Source organism: Triturus cristatus, chromosome 5_2 (assembly GCF_964204655.1).
Source record: "Triturus cristatus chromosome 5_2, aTriCri1.1, whole genome shotgun sequence".
Lineage (NCBI taxonomy): Eukaryota > Metazoa > Chordata > Amphibia > Caudata > Salamandridae > Triturus > Triturus cristatus.
The window spans coordinates 616,095,833-616,112,219 of NC_140588.1; the positions used below are offsets into that span (position 1 = coordinate 616,095,833).

The following is a 16,387-nucleotide window of genomic DNA, read 5'->3' on the forward strand; positions in this document are numbered from 1 at the left end:
GCCAGTACGTAGAGGGGAAAAAAATCTGTGGATTTAATGATTAAGTCATGGCAATCTGATCGACAGTTCCCGTACATAGATATATTACCCAATCATTGCCTTAGAAATGAAGTATTTGGATTACGAATAGGAATTAAACCTTGTTTTGCAAATGACAGGATAAAAGGGGTTATGATGGATTCTAAAGGGAAGTGTACCTGCAACATAGGCACAAAATGCGATATTTTGCACAGAATATTAGATTGTTTTAAGGTTCTTGTTGCACAGAAAATGTTTTTACGACCAATAGTTTTTAAAATATGGTATTAAGAACAGTGCACAGGCAGCAGAATTGTTAACAGAAATGTCGTATTTGGACATTGAATGTGGACTTGGGAGATTTATGTTTGAAGTTAAAAGAGTTTATAAAATTGGGAATTTATGAATTATATTTTAGGATAAAAGGAATTAGATTAGGAAAATGAAATAACTATTTATCATGGGATTGTAATTTTATTATGTATAATTTATTTAATGACATTGTACTTTGAAATGATTGAAATGCTTTTTTATGTTTAAGGACCAATGGTCTAAATAAACATTCCTTTTGATTGATTGATTGATTGATTTCGGCTTAGCAAGCTAAGTCCGCACCACTGGCTATTGTTATGTCCCGCAGAGCATTACCTTCTATATTTTGGCTCTGCTTTTTGCTTTTCAAACCTTTAAGTCAATAGATATTTTTATTTAATCATGAATGCTTAGCTTTTTCCTGACATCAATGTCTGAGGTGTATAGTCACAAAAGTATATTTACATCTGAGTAAATCTACAGATATAAATGTACTCTACACTTTGTTGGAACTGTAATAGTTTTGGCTAGTCACTATTTCTGAGTGTAAAGTTACTTCAAAGTGTAGAATCATAAGCTTTCACCCCCTGAATTCAGAGTGGAGCCTAATTTATGAGTGTAAGAGTACTACTAAATTACTAACTCTTCACATGTAGGCGGAGGTCTCTGCCGCCAGAAATCTCCCTATAATAAAGCATAGGGAATAGCAAAAAAGTTTACTAAAGTTAAAACAACAAATGGGAAACTATTTTTAGAATAAATCTTAATGCAAATTAATTTTATATATTTCCTTCAAATGCAGAACAGAATACAAAATGCTACAGTACTATTAACTTAATTTTGAATGAAATAATTAATTAATTTATATATATATATATATATATATATATATATATAGAATGACCTATATATTGTTTGTTTAAGGATTCAATCCTTCATTGAGTCTACAGTTTGCTGTTAATATTAATTTTAATATTAATGAAAATTAGACAAGGAAAATCGAGAAAATGCAAACACTGTGTTGTATTTGAAAATATGCTGTAGGGAAGAGGGAAGTTTTACTAGGCTGTAATTTTCTTTGTGTGTAAGTGTTGCATCTTCTGATTTTTTAATAGCTGATTATGTTGTGCCCAACTAACTTGACTGCAAATTATTATAGCCTCTAAATGAGCCAAAATGAGACATGAACTGAGTTGTGATCGTTTGCTGTGATTTGTGGCTGTTCAGGCATGTTTACCTGCATTGAAGTCAAGTTCCACCTGGAGCGGCAGATGGGTTACTACCTGATTCAGATGTACATCCCCAGTCTGCTGATCGTCATCCTCTCTTGGGTCTCCTTCTGGATAAACATGGACGCTGCCCCAGCCAGAGTGGGTCTTGGCATCACCACCGTGCTGACCATGACTACCCAGAGCTCCGGATCCCGCGCCTCTCTGCCAAAGGTCAGTATTGGAGGCACGGGAGGGTATGTAGTGTCTCAGTGTCTCTTCAGCTACCATGTGAATACGTCATGGCTGGTGTCGGTAATGTCTGGGTTTACAAAGCGTGGAAAATACGTCATGCTGCGTGAAAGAGGACAATATAAACAAACGAGATGCTTTGGTTAGCGCAATGTTACATAGTGCCTTGGTTTTGTAAATATTCACCATAAAATTTTTTAATTAAACTAATATGTCGGAACGTATAACTCTTTGTGGGGTCAGTTTCTGTTTCCCTACTTCTTTCTCCTGTCTTGCTAGAAACTATATGAATGTTTGAGTCTGCAGGCAATGTATCCATCCTTAAAGTAGTGCTTGAAAATGTGACTTTCGGTGCTCAAGTGTGTAAAGGGGTACACAGTCTTGCCCGTTGTCATGTGCTCAGTTATAAAACCAAGGCGAGCAGGAGGAGAGAGGGGGTGATAGCAAGCAGATGGGAAACAGAGCGTGTGGAAACCAATGCATTCACATGAAGTGCTGAACGACAGTTAAAAACTCAGTCCTCTATACCTGAAATGGAAAGCTACAAGTAACCCAATTAGATATGGGGTAAAGTAGAAATGCTTCACGGGCAGGGCAAACACAAGAAGACTAGAGAGGAATGCCATGAAATACGGAACTGAGGCAGACAGGAAAGCCATCCAACGAGCAAGGAACAGACCACAGCTCACTCCATGTTTACTACATTGTATTGCAGACAATAGGTCTTCGAGAAGACAAGACTTAGAATTAACCCTGGGAGTAGTTCGCGAAGTAGCACTTCGCGAAGCTACGCAAAGTGCAGTTCGCACTACGCGAGCTACGCGTAGCACTTCGCGAACTGCGTAGTACCTTGTTCGCACTGTGCCAGATGTCGTTTTCAATGATTGCACAGTGCGGACAAGCAACCGGCACTGTGCAATCTTTGAAAATGGCATCTCGCACAGTGCGAGCTGTAGTTTTCTGCTGCTCGAGTAGATTTTTACTCGAGCGGCAGCTTTCTCAACGCGAACTGGTAGTTTCACATCGCGAGCGGTCGCGAGCATACGCGGCCACTCGCAATGAGACACCTGACCTCCTCGCTTTGGGAATCTCGCCGGGAGGTTTATTTTCCATGCTCGCGATCGCCAACTTGATGTTGCTGATCGCGAACAAGAAAAAAGTCTCGCCGGGATGTCATTTTGCTTGCTCGCGGTCGCCAACTTGACGTTGAGGACCGCGAGCAAGCAAAAAATGACCGCAGCACTACGCAACACTACGCTATGCGTGTTCGCACTGTGCTACGTGCAGTTCGCGTAGTGCGAAGTAGCGCGAACTTCGCAAACTACGCAGGCTTACTTAGAATAAGGTATTTTACGGAGAATCATTCACCATACAATTTGGTTCTGGTTACCAGCTTTTTAAAAGGGTCATCCAATACAGAGAAAACAGTATCTTCTCCAACTCCTGCATCTCTATCATCATTGTAGAATGTTACGTTGTTTGATGATGTCATCAGAGTTTCTAGATGTACTGTGATTTTACTTAATATCAAAAAAGGCAGTGTGCAAAAAGTTCTATATTCGTCACACGTTCCAGCACGAACAGCGATAGCACTTGAATATTATGACTGGCGATTTCAAAGAGGGACTTCAAAGGAACTTTAGTGGGAAAGCTTTGTTGTTCATACTTTTTTCTAGTTTGTTTTAGTTTTAGCTCTGTGTTTGTGTGTTTAGATTTCGGGAGCGATTTTGCTTTGGCTTGACATTTTTTAATGTTAACTATTTTTAATTTACCCCAAATTAGGGGGCACATGTACAAGGACTGACGAAAACTAGCGCTAATGCTAGTTAGCGGCAGTTTTCTTACCACTATGTACCTCTGAAAACTATCACCTTGTTAGCGACATATGTACAAGATGTCGCTACATGGTGATAGCTTCAGGGATCAGTGGTGAAAACTGCTGCTAACATTAGCGTGATGGCAATAGGAATTCCAGCGTTAGCGGGCGAAAACCAACGATAGGCATATTAGTGGGGATAAAAACGCACGTTAGTCAGCCTTACGTGAGTTTTTTTGGCCTCTAATGGAAAAAATATCCTATCAGTCGACCTCCAATAGAAAATAGGAGACACGTTTCTGACCTGTGTGAAAAGACCCCCTTGCGCCCCTCAGAGCTTTGAATGGTAGAGTCGCTCCTACGCACCAACGGAGGGAGGTCTGCATCGCATACTACGATCCACCACTACACCGGGGTGCACAGAGAGGATTACCAAAGGTGGGCGGCACCTCTCTCCATCACAGGCCTGATGACATTGCGCTGGCCAGACGCTGTGGAGGGTGATGCCCCTGAGCTGAGCCAAACTTGTGTTGCGGGAGTGCTGCGAGTTCACGCCTAAGGGGGCCCTGCTGCATCAACTGCATTGGGAGGTTCACCAGCGGACTTGGCGGCGAATGCTGTACCCACACTGGTGAAATCCCACCTGGCTGAGGCTCCTGCTGGGTGAGTCACAGTTTTGGAGAAAGTTTAGCGGATTGCGCCACGGTGTCAAATTCCAGGTAAGGAGAAGGTGGGACACATGGAGGAGCAGGCCCGGGGGTCTAATCTCCCAGGCCGAGCACCAGTAGATGACGCACCCCCAATGCCGGCTCATCCGCTGTGGCGGAAGAGTGTCGCCCCACTGCTTCCAAGCAGTGCAAGAAGAGGAACAATCATCACACGATGATAACTTCCTGATTTTATCATGCCATGTTTCCTTTGCAGGCGGGAGGGCGGGTAGGACTGCTCCACTCATGGAGCAGGGCAGGGGTAGAGTGGCATGGAAACTAAAGTGAGCAGTGACTGATTGATCGGCCCGCTCAGGCCGCACAAAGCAGTCATGCGCACTGATCTGGTCACAATGCAGGCTGCATTACAGACTGCATTGAGAACATGCCCACACCTCCAGCCGCTGGCTGAACGCCTCGTCCCAGCGCCAATGACTAATCCCAATGCTGCATTGCAGCGTTGTAATCGGCCTAGGGGAGGGAGCCTGGCTGCCTACTTCCTGTTCCTGGAAGCAGACTCAGGAGAGCAGGAGCAACGAAGACACGGGACCCGGCCTCAAGGTAAGGTTTCTCTAATTTAAATATCTACAACACCCGCTCACATACACCCACCGCACGTCCACGGCCCATCCAGTGTTCTTTCCGGCGTTTTCCACCTCCCAGCTGTCCAGTCCCCCCGCAGCACTTCTCAATGGCAGCCTCTGTGTGGCCATGCGCAGCAGGTGTACCACTGGTGTGCCAAAGGTATATATGGAGTTACGCTGCATACCATTATATCGCATTCCTTTACAATGCATACTAATACGAGGCATATTACAACAATAGGGAAGGTGTTGGACTGCGAGGATGTAAACATTACTATTCCCACTTCAGTGGGTGCAACCCTAAATCAAACCCTTGCATTCCAAAGCAAACCCTGAACCCTAAAATTCATCTTTGAGCTCCCAAGCACACCCTAAGAATCATATTTGACCCAAATGCACACCCCAAATTTCATATTTGACCCATAATACACCCCACATTTCATCTCCGACACCCGAAACCCATACCCACTCTAAAACTTAAAAATACCCCATTACTGACTTCACAATGCGTTGTAAAGGAATGCGATGTAAAGTCACCTGCATTGTTGGATTTGCGTTGTAAAGGCATTACGATGTAATGCCTGCGTTGTAATGGATGTCTCCCATGCTAAAGGCAAGTCATAGGCAAGCCCGTCTGCGTCTGTCTGCCCCTGGATCACGCTCAGCACCACGGACCCTTCCTCTAAAATATTAGAGGCATGAATAAAACCTCAAGAATATAGATGTCGAGAATGGGAGTCTGGTCCCTTGAAAAACCGGCAACAAGCTCTGGGGTAAAATGATCAGAGTGATCCAGACGTGACAGGCGGCATGGAAACCGGCAGCCAGTTACCATGTCGCCTGTCACGTCCGGATGCCTCTAATATTTCAGACTTTTTACCTTCTGTATCTTACGTTTTGACTCAAAACTTATGCAATCTGCTTCACTTTTGCTTCACTGAAGGATTTATGTATATCACTATTCAAAGCCCTGAAGAAGTTCTTGTGGCAAAAGGAACGAAACGCATTGGCTGTTTGCTGTTTCTTAAGTGATCTTCTGAATAAAAGAAGAACTATGGAATATACTTGCTCATTTGGGGCCATATGTAGGTAGCATACAAGTTACCACTTCTTAAATACCGAACTTTACCGATTCGGTATTTAAGAAGTGGTAACTCGTATGTAGGTAATCATTCGGTAAATATTACCGAATCAGAGAAATTCGGTAATTACCGAATCGGTATTTACCGATTCGGTAATGAGGCATACCTTCCCATTGATTGAATCAATGGGAAGGTATGCCTCATTACCGAATCGGTAAATACCGATTCGGTAATCGGGGGAGCACATTCAAGGGTGGCAGGGTGTCACATTGACACCCTGTTGCACCCCTGATTCCTGCATGTGTGCACATGTGGCGCACATACATGCCCTAAGGGCATGTATGTCTGCCACATGGCACTGTTAGTCCAGCGAAATATTGCTTTTTGCAATGAATTCGGTATTTAGCACCAACATATATTTGGTGCTAAATACCGAATTATTTTCCCTACACATCACTCATTTGAGTGTCACCTACATCTCATTTCAGGATTTGGTATTTACCGAATCGGTAAAATTACCGATTCGGTAATTTTACTGATTCGGTAAATAACCGAATCCTGAAATGTTCCCCCTACATAGCAAAAGCCTAAATACCGGTCGGTAACGGTATATTTACCGAAAATCGGCCGTTACCGACCGGTATTAGGCTACCTACATATGGCCCTTGGACTTATTTTTATTGAATGCACCTTCCTTTGTGCGAAATATTTACTCATGCAGACATGCACTAAACTAACATTTGTGCAAACCTAAATGTGCCCCCAAAGGAGAATTTGACATTTGGAATAGTTTACCTCCACGGAGATTACCCATACCAATGTCTGCTTGTTCATGTCCTCTCCACACCTAAAATTACTTCTGTCTTGGCAAGAGTAAATCTCTGGAAATGTGTGTGCCAGAAGTTTGTGAATACCACAAACATGAAAGTTTGTAGATTTTCAGCAACCACCCTACGGCACCAGCACCCTAGAATGGCACAAGCCAATTCCTGAGACCAATTTACATGTAAATAAATACATTTATGAGTCTAATTCATCTTTCATAAATAGCTTCCATGAGCTTGCACTCCTATATGAAAGTACACCTGAGTTGAACTTGGAAGTGTATGTACCTCTTTCAACTGGGCCTCTTTGCTTGCAAATTCTTTGGGTTTAATAACTAAACTAAATGCCAGCAATACCTCTTTGTTCTAACTCCAGCTCTATTGAAAGAGATTTAAAGTGCTGTATTCAGGAAATCTATTTCATTGTGCAGAAAATCTTAAAATGTCAGGCTCTTTATTTAGTCATTCCAACACGTCAAACCATTCTTTGAGGAGCTTGTGCCTTACTGTGGAACTTGTCTCTATTTTGCTTGTGGCTTGTGGCTATTGCCAAAGACATGCTCACATGATCTCATCCCCTGGTAGACTGCTGGTTTAACAAGCAGGCAGGCCTTATCTGCATTAGACTTGTTCAACTACTGGCAGTAAGCACAACGCCGAGGGTGATGCGTGCCACAGGAAGGCATGTGACTCGAGGGTTAACCACTGGTCAGAATGGACAGTTCCCAAGTGAATGTAGAGAGGTGCTAGGAGGCTTAGTTCATCAGTGTTGCAAAGTAATTCTCTGCCCTGGGCAACCCCAACTTTTTTGCTGACTGGTACTGGTGGTAATTGACTCTGACTGATCCTAGGCTTTGTATAACCAGGCCCAGTGCTTTCCTGAAAGAGACAGAATACAGTGAAAACACCTACACACACTAGGGTACACTGTGGGTTTAGGGTACCCCTATGATTGACTTGACCCCCCCTATTATGTACTAGGGTACATAATAGGGCAGGGGGATTGAAACCATCTTTATTTCCCTACTATATAATAGGGCTTGGCAGTTTAGAGGCCAGCAGCCCAATCTGCTCCATAAAAGTTTCTAAGTCCGAATGTAGAAAAGGTGAGAGCGACCCACAGCGAGAGCCACGCCACCCACCTTCAACTGGGAGCCAGCCTGGATCCCTGGTTTGTCCCGCTGGAAAGCTCTGGAGGTCAGACATCAATATGTTAGACAGGGAGCTCATCACAAGGCAAGCCGGCGAACCCTCACTGAGAGCTTCGAGGGACACCAGGAAGAAAGCTCCAGAAAAGTTTCTAAATCAGAAGGTAAAAAGTTGACTGAGACCTACTGCGAGGTATAGCCGTACAGGGCTCTTCACAGTCGGCCTGAAGCTTTGACTTTGACCCGGTCTAGGGTGACCAGATGTCCCAATAGGTGCTATACGTTTATATGTGCTATACAGTGCTAAATCTTAAAATAAATCATATCTCCGGTTCCCCACAGTGGATTTCTTTTTGTTTTGGTGTCATTTGTAAGATAAAAAATATTTCCCATTTTTATATATTGGTGTTGGATTTTTTTGTGTTTTGGCTCTTAATTATTTACTGAATTGGTGTTTTTAAATGCTTTATATACCTGTCTTTGAAGTTAAGCATGCCTGCTTGCAGCCAAGCTACCAAGGGCTGAGCATGGGAATTATTATCTTAGACCTGTACTGAGCCCTATATTGTGTTAATGGCTTTATTGCCAGTGTAGAAATACATTTACCACTTTTAATAACCCACTTTCCAAAAATCAGCATCCCAAACCCTTTCAGAAGGGTAGGGCTTCAACGGGCAGTGCTGTAAGAATAATTGTGCCCTTCTCAGGGCTAGTCAGCAATAAAACCAAGAGGGGAGGAGGCAGATAGGGCTCTGTGCTTGACGTTTGTCAGCTATAGTGAAATAGACCTGCGAGTCTTGAAAAGATTCTTGTAAATTCACTCGCTTCAGGAAGGCAGGTAGGCCAGCCAGAGGCACCAGAAGATGTGATGCTCATTCTCGTTACTAGGTATCCTGCTGTTGTGTTTACTCTTATTGACATGTATGGACAGACAACAGATTTCCTCAGCAGAGATACTGGTAACTCCGATGAGCCATGTGGGTGACTGAACTTTGCAGGTAAGTGATGTTTAATCAATCTTTTTTATCTTAACCATCTAAAGTGACTCCCTACCTTTATGTTTGTAAATAAATGTATGTCTAGGTCCCATATAGGCTCAGGTAACACGTTTAAAATAGAATTGCACTGTATTTTGTGTTTTTGAATCTAACAATAAAACTACTTAAATTGAATATAAGAATCCCTTGTTCTCCCACATCAGGCAGAATAAACATATTCCCATACCTAGGAGACACAACATTTTTTTTCACTGCTTCTCATGGATTAATGAAGTCATGCTCTAAGGTTCTTAGAAAACAATGGAATGTTTCTTCTATATGAGATATCGTAATTTATTTCACAGCCTTAAAAGTATAGGTTATCAAAAAGTCTATCCTTACAGATCTCAAGTTAAGGGGACATGCAAACTAAAATCCAGGCTGCTAGGTATATTAGTCACATCTGTTTTGGCAATCAAAAGCAATAACATTCAAATAGACTATCTCTACGTGGAAGACCAAGGGGTGTAACAAAACCTGATTGGGGCCCCCTGCAAGAATATTGAGTGGGCCCCTACACCCACCACTTTGGCCCACTGCCACACAATGAGTAGCACTACAAAAGAAATTGTGGAAGGGGGCAATGGAGAGATGAGGGGCACCTTTGAAGATAGTGAGGAAATGCATTAAGAAGGACATGATTTTGATTTGTAGCTACTACCAATGGCGTCATGAATCCTACACTTAAGCAACTTAAGATCTTGGTAGGTGTGTGAGGCTGGGGATGGAGAGTTGGCTGAGGGTGGATTGATGGATGGCAGGGACAAATCGATTGATGGCTGGAGAGAAGTAAGGGTGGATGGACAGAAACATTGTATTGATTGTTAAATGAAGTGAAGAATGGATGGAAGGAAAAAAGGATGGAGTAGAAGGATGGATAAAAGACCAAATTCGTGGAAACAGGTGAACAAGTGCCCGGCTTGTTTGCCCCACTCACTGCTATTCATCAGTGTTTGAAAGTAGCGGGAAGTTTATTTTTCTGGCTTCTGCCTTGTTCATTCTAAATTCTAAGTGCCAGTTGTTACCATATGCTGATTTTATTCAGTATCCCCAGTTCCCATGTTTCCCTACCTTCAGTCATACAATTTCCATAGGGCCCTACGTACGGCTTATGATTAATCGTCGACTCCAGCATCTGGTTTTGCCATTTGTGATTTTGGCCCTACAGTCTCCCTAAAATTTCACAATCCTGTGTATTCATTGTGAAACTATTAACTTCCTTCCATAAGGAAGACATTTAGGTTAACTTTTCCTCTTGTGCACCATTTTCACCATTTTAGGTTCTTTTCACAGAATATTTTTTTCACTGAGGTACACGTTGTCTAGTGATTACACTGTCAGCTGTGGCACCAAATAACAACACTTCTAAACCCTGATTCTCTTACCTTACCAAATTGTGTGATCCTGGCCAAAACATGTTATCCTCATGTGGTTTATGTGCAAAAATTGTGGTTGTTTGAAAACAGGTTTAGTCCAAATATTAAATGATATATATGAAAATACAAACTGAAGTGGACTGTATTGAGATGATTGTCCCCCAACATCTCTCCCTCTGTGACTGTGACCTTTAAAGGCCTGAAACAAACACAATTTTGGGGTGTGTCTAAAAAAATTGAACTCGGGGGATAGTGCTAAATACTTTTGCTTCTTTCAAAGTAATCAAATTTAAAGTCACTAAGAAGCTACTGAGAGGTTTACTCACTTAGACGGGTTAAGGGTGGGGTCAGAACAAACAGTCCCACCTGGGGAGTCCACACAAGCCAACTCAGCTCCGTCTACCTGGAAAAATGGGCCTGTCATTCTTGGCCTGCTCTTTGAAGTGTCCCTTGGGAGCACAGCCACCAGGACACCTCAGAGTTCAAAATGCAATTAACTTTGGGGGCTTGACACCCCCTTTGTGTTATGGAACGGCCCCAGGGCCGGAAGCCTTTTGGAGAACATTTGTCAGCCTTCTACAGGCGGATTGCCCCCTAGCATGGTCCAGGGGCTTTTTATTGGGATAGTGTTCACTCTGTGGCATTCAGTACCTGTCCAGAGAAGACCATGGATGCGGAGTGCCCGTTGCTGCTGATGCCTGAGGTGTACCAGGGAAGAGTGCTGTCCTGCCTCAGCTTTGAAGGCAAGCACAAGTCAAGATACATACTTTTCTTCATCTGCCTGTGCATGGTGCTTGCTGGGTCTGGGTGAAGGTGGTTCAAATGGGGTGCTTTTGAAAGACCAGAAAGCAGTAGAAACATCTTTTCACAGTAGGCCATGCACTGGTGATGAGATAAACTCAATATATCAAATTAGTTTTAATGAGATTGTATCGACACTTCCAAGAAGGATGGCTGGGCAATGGCCTATACAACCCTTTTCTTACCGAGCCTCTGTGCTTTTAATTTGACAATTCCTTAACTAGTTATTTGGGTTAACCCCTTCGCCGCGGCACAAATTCCGCCGCGGCGCTGGGGGGGTTCGGGGTCAGCGCGGCGCCGCCATGCTCGTGACGGAACCACTCCGTCATGAGCCACGGGCGCGCTGTGCTCATGACGGAGTGGTTCCGTCACGACTCCACCCACTGGCATTGATCGCCCACACAGGCGGGGAATCAGTGCCGCGAGGGCGGAGCGGCCGCCAACGGCCGCAGCATGACGGAACCACTCCATCATGAGCACACGGCGCCCGTGGTTCATGACGGAGTGGTTCCGTCATGAGCAGGGAAGGGGTTAAAAAACGTTCATTTGGACAGTAGAGGTATTGAAACAAAATGGGACAGTAACAATTCACTGTCCTGCATATAGTTCTGAGGCAAGTCATAACATTTCACCTGCAGCTGACTGTGGAGTAAGAGTGCGCTATAGCCAGTAGGACACCCATATCACGTGGCACCTCTGCATATCATCAGATCACCTCGTGGTGGCTGAATTGTCAGTTATTATGCCTTAATCCTTAGCTCAACCATTTCCCACAGTGAGTGATCCTGTGCAGATTAATTTGTCCTTTTGGACCACAGTGATGAATATGCCCACATATGATTTTTTAGCAACAATCTAAATGCTATTTGCTGATATACTTCTAGTGAAGATAGTAAAAGTCGGTCTGTAGAGCACACACTCAAAGTGAATAATTTCTTGATGATAAAGTATTTTTTTTACTCTCTACAACCTCAGAAGGAAGACTGGTGATTGAGCGAATGAAACTAGGGCTACAAAGTTTTCTTACTTTCAGTGGGGATGTGCAAATGTCATGATTTCTCCACAGAACAAATGTTTTAACTTTTTATCTTGTTACAACTTCTGAAGAACTTTTCCTGCCCAAAATGTTTTTTGCTGGAAAGTTCTGCAGCACACATGAATTTCACTATTTCTTCCAGCAAAGTGTGTGAGAATAAGTACAATGCTGTTTCCCTTATTTTTGTGAAAAACATGTCTGCATAGCACAATGATAATTTTCTGGATTTCTTTTCCACCGAAACTATGTGCTGCGCATCATCTCCCCATAAACCTTACTTCTATAGTAAGTACATACAACATAGGGGCTCGTTATGATGTTGGTCGGACTTGCGTCCGACCGATTCTGTTCCGTACTTTGGATGCGACCACTGGCAGAAAAGGCCAGCAGCAAAAGCTGTAAACAACCCTGCACCATGTTGCAGGCACCAAGCAGTGCCTGCTACACGGTGCAGGGATAGCCCTGTCGCCGCCGGCCGGGAGGGAGGTGGCCCTGTTAGGGTCCCCCAAAGTCACTTACTGACAGCCTTTCCATGTCGGAAAGGCCGACATGGAAAGGCTGTGGGAAAGTGACGTTATAATCCAGATGGAAGAGCCGAGGCTGGCTGAGCCGTCGTTATGGGATTACATGTCATTCCAACGCTAAGCGCAGCAGAATCCCCCCGCGGGTTTCCCTCTGACTGCCAGTATTGTAATACGGCGGTCGGAAGGAAACCACTGATCCCAGGCCAGAAAGCCTGCGACTAGCTGCTGGATGACTTTCTGCCATCTGTTAATGATAGTAACTCAAAAGCTGTTATTCCTTATAGAACATTTTGGCAGCACTGTATGGACCCACTGAGCTTCCGACCTGAGACTTTTAAGGTAGTTGGCTAAGTTACATTACCAGGTGGTCAGAAGAAGAGGGATACATTTCCTGATTTACAGTATTTTTGATGATGAAACATTTTGCTGTTTTTATAAATTGCAGCCCAAGCCTCTTTAATTTCTTGTTATGAAGAGGCATATGTCAGCACCCTTAAGTTATTCTATGACAAAAATATTTACAATAAATGCTTAAATAAGTGTATTCATATGAACATACATACATATATATATATATAATTAGACACAAATAGATACCTATCAATCCTACTCACTAACTACATAAACACATATTAACATTATTATTAACATTTATAGAGCGCAACAGCTACCTCCTACGGAGGTGTCCCGGCGCTAGCATCCATCCAATGAGGAGGGTCAGAGAGAAAGACTAAAGGGCGAAATTGTCACTTAAGGAAGTATGTATGTTTGCACTCATACATAATGTTTGAAAATAGACCTCTTTGGAGGGTCACCCCAAACTTTTTATCTTCCTCCTCCTCATAGTGTTGAACTCTTTTTGTTGGCATTAGGACTCTGAGCACTATACAACTGTTAATCCGTGCTAAAGTGCATGTGCTTCTTCCTTAAACAGTTATGTAATTGGCGTATACCTGACTGACCTATTTAATTTACTTGTAAGTACCTTGCAGGTTGGTATACCATTTACCCAGGGCCTGTAAGTTAAATGCTACTAGTGGGCTGCAGCACTGATTGTGCTACCCACAGAGGTAGTCTTCCAAACCTGTCTCAGGCCTGTCACTGCAGTGCCTGTGGGTGCAGTTTACTGCCACTTCGACTTGGCATTTAAAACAAATTGGCAAGCCTTAAACTCCTTTTATATAACAGATAAGTCACCCCTAAGACAAGCCCTAAGTAACCCTAAGGTCAGGGTGCTTTGTGAACAAAAGATAGAACATGTACATTTATGTTTTACATGTCCTGGTAATGACAAACAGTCTATTTCTTTTTTCACTACATTGAAGCCTACTCCTCTCATAGGCTAGCATTGATAATTCTGATTAGAAAAGAGTAGCTGCATCATGTTCCATATATGTGGAATGGTAATGATAACTCCTCTTTACTAGTAAGGTCGGATATAATATTAATATTTTAGAATGCCACTTTTAGACAGTGTATTTTTCATTATTCTTAGTTATCCGTCGTTCAGTGTTCTGGCCAGAAACAGAAACTAAATATTCTGCCAGGTGTTAATATGTTAAATGAAGGACTGGTCTAAGTAAGATCATTCACATTATGTGTTTTTGAATTCAATGGGATAACTTTATTGTTTTGATCATATTATGGTTTTTGTATTTGTTGCAATGTTAAATGTGTTTTGATGTGTACATTTGAGATTGTCTTCTAGAAAAAAGTTTGCCCTTCATAAAAGACATGTGAGATGAAGTATATGAAATCTTGCAGTTAATATAGAAGAAAAGTGAAAAAAATCACATGGGCTAATGAAAAAATATTATTGGTCCTTTTATTTTGAGCAAGCATTATTATTATTTGGCAACAAGATACTTGGTTAGTATATAAAGTTTAGGGAGGCCCAATCTAGTTTGCGGCTAAGGGCCCAACCCTTCCCTATTTTTGTTACAAAGAAATCTTGTAGTGGACATTTCTCTGCTCTTACTGCTCTGTGTGCCTTGCAGTCTGGCTCCAATGCACGTCTGGGCTGGGTGACAGTTCCACTTCGTGCATTCCCTCCAGACAGTCACAAACACACGAAGGCTGGGTGTGGCTGAGTACCCATCTACATACATCTGCATTCTGATGGCCATTCCTGAGCAGGAAGGGAGGAAGAGGCTCACACTTGCACTACTAAGGGTAGTGGTCTGACCCCACACAAAAGATTGATTACCCTCCACAGATAGCCTGGCAGACAGGACGGGGTTGAAAGGGAACTGGTGCACCTCAAAGCCATTCTTTGAAGTCTTCCCCTCTTCAAAGGCCTATTTGAGAATAAGTACTGGATCTCTGACTACAGCAAATGAGACACTTCTGGACCTACACCTGAATCTCTGTCGGAAGAACTGCTGTGCTGCTCAAAGCACTCAACTGGACTGTTGATCTGGAAGGCCTTCTGTCCTCCTTTTTGCCCTGCTGCACTCTGACTCTGCTGAAGGAGAGCTAGACTCTGCCTTTTTCCAATTGATCTCCAATGGTTGTTTGCTTGCCTCCTATTGCTTGAGACTCAGGAATATAAAAGTCTCTAACCTTAATGCTGTGCCTGGCTCACTGGAAGTGGCCCAGATACTTGATAAACGGATTTCAACGCAACTCCTGTCTGTGTGTAGCAGAACCGGCGCATCGACCCAGTTGAACGAGTAAAATCGGTGCATCGCTTCAGTACCCACGCTCTGCCTCCAGATATCGATGTATTAGACCACATATTACTGACGCTTGGTGATATCAACGCATCACCTCGACTGCGTGGCAGAAACCGGTGCATAGATCGATGTCTCTTGACTCCGGGTCCCGTCTTCGGAACTGACGCATTGCCCTCACTGCAATGAGGAGATCGACGCATCTCACTGCTTGCGACCAGGAAAGATACTTTGTTCACCGGGGCCTGCATGAGTCCTGTAGCCAGCCAATGCTCCATCGCGGTAGGCCGAACTTTGATTTTACTCTGGTTGAGCACAACCTAAAGTAACTTTTTTAGGGCTACTTGCTTCTAAGCACTTTACTACATTTATTTCATCAAAATGTAATATCTCAACTTGTACACATTGGATTGTTGATATTTTGATCTTGTTTTTAAGGGTGGGCGGAGCAGGCTTAGCGCCTCTACGCGGAGTTCCACAGAGTTGGAAAGAAACTCAGTTGAACTCCGCTCCCTCCCCCCTCCCAAAGTAATTATAATTAGGGCTCCCTGTTTTCCGTTTTTACGGATTTTTACAGATAAGTACAGACAGAAAACAATTTGTTTTCTGTCTGCATTTATTTTTTTAAATGGATAAATACAGAAAATGTGCTTCATTTCAGTGACTCTCTGTGCTGTTTTCATGAATTTAGGCCAACAGCTGAGCAGACGGACAGCATGGGAAGTTAAAAAAACAGGATGAAATATCCTTAAATAACTGCATTTGTCAACATACATTTGTGGTATAACGTAAATATTTGCCAGTGGATGTACTGTTATGTAATATTTGGCAACCTAAATAGCTAAAACACGACAGGCATCAAAGTATGAGTGCGCGTCTATCATTTAAATAAATATGGAAATGTAAAGTTTTACAACTACATTTATACGCAAAACACAAAATAAATATGGATAAATACAGATAAAATGGGCAAAAATTAAATATGGATAA

General features: G+C 42.9%; 1 protein-coding gene across 2 annotated transcripts in view; it reads left to right on the top strand.

Moving 5' to 3' along the window:
- The window catches only part of LOC146829075 (glycine receptor subunit alpha-4), a 787,414-nt gene that overhangs the window by 618,794 nt on the left and 152,233 nt on the right, over positions 1-16,387 (top strand). For both annotated transcript variants that reach the window (XM_085606653.1, XM_085606652.1), the window contains exon 7: positions 1,558-1,772. In XM_085606653.1, the coding sequence (XP_085462779.1) occupies positions 1,558-1,772 (215 nt within the window). The remainder of the gene's footprint in view (positions 1-1,557; positions 1,773-16,387) is intronic.